We start from the raw sequence: 5,969 nt of genomic DNA on the forward strand, positions 1-5,969 counted from the left end.
TGTGTGTGTGTGTGTGTGTGTGCTGGCGAGCCTGTGTGCAAATGTGTGTGTTTGTTTCCCCTCCAGCACACTGACATCATTAAACAGCTGGCTCAGTCTTTCCAGCCACAGCAGGGGCAGATTATTCAGTCAGCTCTTAGCAGCAATACAGTGTGGATCCATTACTGATGCAGCCATTAACACAAGAGGGCACGGCATGCATTCCATCACCGATATTATTGAAACGGACAGCATTAGATTGGATCTATAAGAGATTAATTCTAAAATCATACTGGAGAGGGGAACTTTTACGCTGTTGTCAATGCTGAAACATGAGGCAACGAGCTCTGCCATAGTCTCTGTGTCACACTTCAATATGAGAAGCAGACAGAGTAGGCGAAATGCATCTGAAATCAAGTCTAAATCGAGGGAAACAGATGCCAAATAAAGACATTCAGATGGTGCTACTGTACTGGGCAGAGCTACAGCTGACTACTCTGGCTCACGCACTCAGACTAAACAGCCTGTGTTTCTCTTCCAACTCCTCCAGCACATTCACTGAGAGAAAAGGAATAAAGACAAAAGCCTATATAAGTCCAAATATAAAGTCTTCACATTCCCAGCCAAGCCAGTAGTGTAGTTGATGGGTGGTTTAGGGGTTCTTGCCACTGTAAACAGAGCGGGCTACATGTAATACTGCCTGGGCTCCTATGGGAACCTAATAAATCTCTTCACATGGCTTTGATTCATCTCTAGTTTTTTAGCCGCAAAACATCTGGCCCTGAGTAGGCTGGTGCCAGCACCCCACCCCTCCCTCTTTTTTTCATTTCTCTGTGTCTTTCTCCTCGTCTCTCTCACAAATTCTCTCTCTTGTCACTTCCATGTTCTCTGACTCAGTCTTTTCTTTTCCTCAATTTGTTTTTTCCACTGTTAGCCTTTCTCACATGTTTCTCTGTCACACTTGAGTCTCTCTTGCATGCTCCTGCAATCTCCCTCCTCCCTCTCTCTCCAATACTAATATCTCTCGTTCTCACATCATGCTGCATCGTGTACTTTACCCTTCTTCGTGTGCTGTGTGACACTGAGCGATCAGAATCCTCAAATGCATGGCCGCTAATGGGAGATTACAGATACAGAGCACTAATACCTTTCTCACACACACCAACATCAAACCTGTCGAAATGTCCGTGCACACGTCTGTGTGTGTGTTTGTATATATAAGGGAATGTGATCAGAGACTTAAAGTCACGCCACACAATCTCATCATAAAAAAAAGAAACATACAAAAACCATCACACACACACAGAAAAAAAAATTATCTGCCAATGGCACCGAAGGAAGCCAGCTGCGTGACTGTACAATGACTGGGCCAAGGTCAGTGGTACACTAGCTTTATATAGCCCAACATGGGAGGCAGGAAATAGACATTTAATGTAGGACACACCCTACAGTTAGAGGCAGGTTAACTGCAGGACCAGAGCCATTAGAAGACCACCCAGGATTTGCAAATACAACCCTGCTGTTCCAAACTGCAGCTCTTTCAACCAATCCCAATGACATCTGCTATTACATGCTCCCCTGCCCCCATCCCACACACACACACACAAATGAAGTGACACAAATGATACCTCACCAGTATCAGTAGGTTACTGATGAGAAGTGCAAGCAATTGCAAAAAGGTATCCCTGACAAGTCCACGCACACAAACACATACGTACATACGTCAGCACCTTGTGCCACCATCACTCAGCACCACCTTGCTCCCCTATCTAACCCGTAGTGTGTGAAGGGCATCGGGCTGACCTGTGTGTGTATACATATATATCTGTGTGTGTGTGTGTGTGTGTGTGTGTGTGTGTGTGTGTGTGTGTGTGTGTGTGTGTGTGTGTGTGTGGCCCCAGTGGAGTCTGATAAGGGGAGGCTATGGGAAGCAGAGACTGAAGCCTTGGATAATGGAAAAGCTTATCTGATCGATGGACCAACAAGGAACACTGAGTATGCAACATACACACACACACACACATAACCCGTTTACCAAACTGAGGCCTTGTGGAAACACTACTGTTATTGGTAATAATTATGACCCGAGGGCATCCACCTTTCAATGACAAAGATTAAACAGAGTATCAAGACCTCCAAGTTCCTGGGCTAAAACTTTTTATTGTTCTGTCTGAGTTCTACATTCACTTAGTAAAGATTCATCCTCCTGGGTAAAATGCTTAAGGATGAGTTACTGTGGGATTTCGACAAGACCTTCTGGCTTCTGGTGCTGTCTTGTCCTTGATCAAAGCATTGAGGGGTAAGCAAACAAAGACGGGCTAAAATTACACATTCTCAGAGCAACTCATGTCGTGGCATGCAAGCGTGCAGAATAGGCGACTGATTGATGGGCTGCTCTAAGACTGGCGCGGGTGTACAGTATTATCTCAATAATCATAAGATAATGTCCTTCTCAGTTCCGCGACCACCCACTACGCGTCTCAGCGTGTTCTGGTGTGCACGCCGTCGAGGTGTGTCAACATGAGGATTGTGGAAACAGCTGACAAAGCCCCAATTATACCGCTGCTGTTTCTATTCTCTAAATAGACTGTGGATCATCAGCAGAACATGGAAGAACCACTATAAATTACAGCATTTTTACATAACCACTGGCTGTGGTTGTTGCTCTAACACAAGAATATGGAAACTAACCCAGTGTTAAACTGTAGCACTCTATGGCCAGTAGCAAAGCAGCCCTGTCACTATCTATTGAGATGATTTTCTTTCTCTGTGTGTGAGAGTGTGTGTGTGTGTGTGTATGTGTGTGTGTTAGAGAAAAGATTCTGCTGAATGTCCACCCACTCCAACCCCAAATAACGCCCCAGTCTAAACCAGCCGCTTCCACTCCTACCCACTGACTTTCACATATGGGAGCGAACTGGAAATGCATGGCTGCCAGTGAGGAGGAGCCACGATGGAAATGGGCCAAAATGACGGAGGAGGAGGATAGAGGGGGGGGGGGGGGACAGCAGGGGTATGATATAGCACACACAAAAGTCACCTTTGATTGGTCAAGGTACACAAAAACCTTGGGCAAACTTAAAGTAAACATGCATGTGCCACGATGAGCAAAAATGGCTCATGATTCACCAAATCAACTGAAGAAAAAAAGAAAAGAAAAAACAACAACAAATATCCCCCCACAGAATCATGCAGGCAAAGTCTGAGGAAATAGCACTCGGTGAGTTGTGACTGGCTAGAGCTAGGGTTTTGTGGTGCCTTTTTTTTTTTTTTTTGCAGGATGCAATTTAAACACACCCTCGGGCAACAGGACTTCATGAATAGGACAGAAAATCAAGAGCAGAGCAGAGCAAAGAAAAGAGGGAGAGGAAAGAAGGGGAAATGAGATAGTGGCAAGAAAGAGAACAGGAGATGGCGAAGTGAAGAGGGGAAAGAGAGAAGTGAGAGAGAAGAGATGATGATTGAAGACAAAAGTTAAAAAAAGAAAAAGAAAAAAGGCACTGCGAGAGGAAGCAAGTTAGCAGTTAATGAATGTCAAACAGGCTTCATAAAATGCATTATTTGATTACTTTGCTTGGAGCATGTTATGGATATCGCTGTGTCAATAATAATTTCCAAAAATAATCCACTCACCTCTCCTTGGAAGCTCTTAAGCAAAGGGGCAACCTGTTTCCGTAAATCCTAAAAAAAAAATAAAGAGGAGATTAGTGAGTATCAAAAACAGAACAATCAACTGAATATTTTAATCCTTAAATAGCACTAAATAACACAGGGACAAGTGGCAGAGATGCACAAGTTGTATAATGACTATGTAGCAATCGAATAAGCTGCTCAAGCAGTGACCGTTCCTGCTGCTGTCAACCTCAATGAAAAACAAAAGAAAAGAAAAAAAAAACAACAACACTGCGGTGCGTGAGTGATGAACATGATGTTAGGGAGGACGCCAGGTTTGTACCCGGAGGTGTTCCGGCGGACAGCGTTTCTCACAAGAACAGGTGCAGCACCACCTGGGCCACCCAGGGGCAGCGCTAGAGCACGTGAGAGTGAATGAGCCGAGGAGAAGGCCTACCGTTAATGCAAATCATGTCTGCGCACCAAATTTTATTTTATTTTTTTACTATAACGGAAACGCTCCTTATCCTCCAAGTCCCATTGCATGACTTTCCAGTACAAGTCAGCAGTTTCAGATTAGATACCCGGTCGAGTACGTATCAGGGGAACATGCAAATCACCGTGCTGTTAGCTGAGCCCACATCCTGACAAACTGAACTGGAGCGTATGGTAAAAAGCGCGGCAGAATAGGACATTCTGTACAGGAACACTTGATTCTCACAGTTTGTGAATGCACGCGCACTCTCAAAACTGCCTAATGAAGATGTGAAGTAGGGCAACGACAGATGTGTGCTCGGGAGACTCGGCGCCTTTTAGAAACCCTCTGCCTTTAAAAGCCTAGCTGAGGCTGCAGGGGAACGTGCATCCCAAACTGACCTGGGACCAGTGTCTGGGGCCAGGCCTAATCCCAGGTTGGTCCAGACAGGCCGCTTGTCTGGGGCTGAGGACAGGTCGTGACCTTGGTGACCCCGCTTCATTGTTACCTCATCAGGGGTCGTTGCGGCTGTTTGTCTGGGCCAATTCAATATCCCCCCGCTGAGGGGTAATGACCTGCACCCTGCCCCCCCCTCAAAAAAACCCTCCTTCCCTCTTTTTTCTCCCTCTAACACAGAGAAGGAGATGAAGAGCATGGAGGGAAAAAAAAAAAAAAGACCCACCCACACAAAACACCAGATAAGTGTCAGCTTCATCGTTTGCATTCTGATAATATTCTAATTTTACATTTCAGTTTCCTTTTAGTTTTTCGATGACCTGCACTACAGCATATTTGGATTCATGAAAATACAAAATATAAACAAAAGTTCACTTGTTTGGAACATCTATGCCCCCGTTTTGCTGCAAGGCAATGAAAATGCAACATTTAAGGCACTTTTCACTTCAATATCTCACACTTTGTGTTATCATCAACTCAGCGCTGATTCACAGAACCTCTTATGAAAATACAGTGACCAAAAAAAGTAGTCCAGCAATAATTGCCGCCTTTGTTGAAATTATAATCTTCAGCTTTTTTTGAGGGAGTCTGCGCGATGAGTCAACTCGAGGCAACCATAAATTTTTTTTTTTTTAAGAAAACCAAATCATATGAAGTCGCTCTAACAATCTCATTAACTTTGAGTTTTTAGGTTTTAGTAGCTGTAAGCTTTCATAAATGCTGCAGCAACCTCAATGATTACTTACAATTATTATACTTTTGCATTTTTCTTCTTTCGTTTTTGTGTTTTTGTTTTCGATTTGGTTTATTTTCAGACAGTTTCCAGATGCAGATTGATTGTTTGGGGGAGAGAAAAACGTTTCGTTCTTTTCAGTGTTACTTTTAGTCTTTAATTACTTTAGTCTGGAGTGCTTTAGTCACATTTTTCAGAGGTTCAGAATAGAAATACGAACATAAACAAGATTTTCTAAAGGATGTTCATTCACACATGTAGACATCTCAAGTCTCGATAAACACATGGCAGGTAATAAAAGCAAATCAGACCAAAGTGACAAAACCTAAAACTGAAGATTTCAGTATTTTTTTTGCTTTATTTTAGTTCGATTTAAGTTAAGCTCAATACAAACAAAAGCTAAACTAAAATGCTTCATTTACACCTACTTTTAGCTTTTAGTTAATTATATTATAATTATAATAACCTAGTGTAGACTCAAACAAAAACAAACACACGCAAATACCACACGGCACCAAGCGACTCCTTCTGCTGAACACCGGAGTTTTAAACCCCTCTGGTCCACTCTGCGGTGCTCCACCCCCTGCCCCCTCCACTTCCAAAGATTTATGACCATATAACAACAATGCACACAGACACCATGGTCAATGTGTGTGTGTGTGTGTGTGTGTGTGTGTGTGTGTGTGTGTGTGTGTGTGTGTGTGTGTGTGTGTG

The 5,969-nt window shown here is 43.5% G+C and overlaps 1 protein-coding gene across 3 annotated transcripts in view; it reads right to left on the reverse strand.

Moving 5' to 3' along the window:
• cux1b (cut-like homeobox 1b) overlaps window positions 1-5,969 on the reverse strand; it is a 62,224-nt gene that overhangs the window by 36,387 nt on the left and 19,868 nt on the right. For all 3 annotated transcript variants that reach the window (XM_005742092.2, XM_005742091.2, XM_005742090.2), the window contains exon 3: window positions 3,613-3,660. In XM_005742092.2, coding sequence (XP_005742149.1) covers window positions 3,613-3,660 — 48 coding nt within the window. The remainder of the gene's footprint in view (window positions 1-3,612; window positions 3,661-5,969) is intronic.

The sequence above is a fragment of the Pundamilia nyererei genome, unplaced genomic scaffold (genome assembly GCF_000239375.1).
Source record: "Pundamilia nyererei isolate P.nyererei 1_Seehausen unplaced genomic scaffold, PunNye1.0 scaffold00117, whole genome shotgun sequence".
Classification (NCBI taxonomy): domain Eukaryota; kingdom Metazoa; phylum Chordata; class Actinopteri; order Cichliformes; family Cichlidae; genus Pundamilia; species Pundamilia nyererei.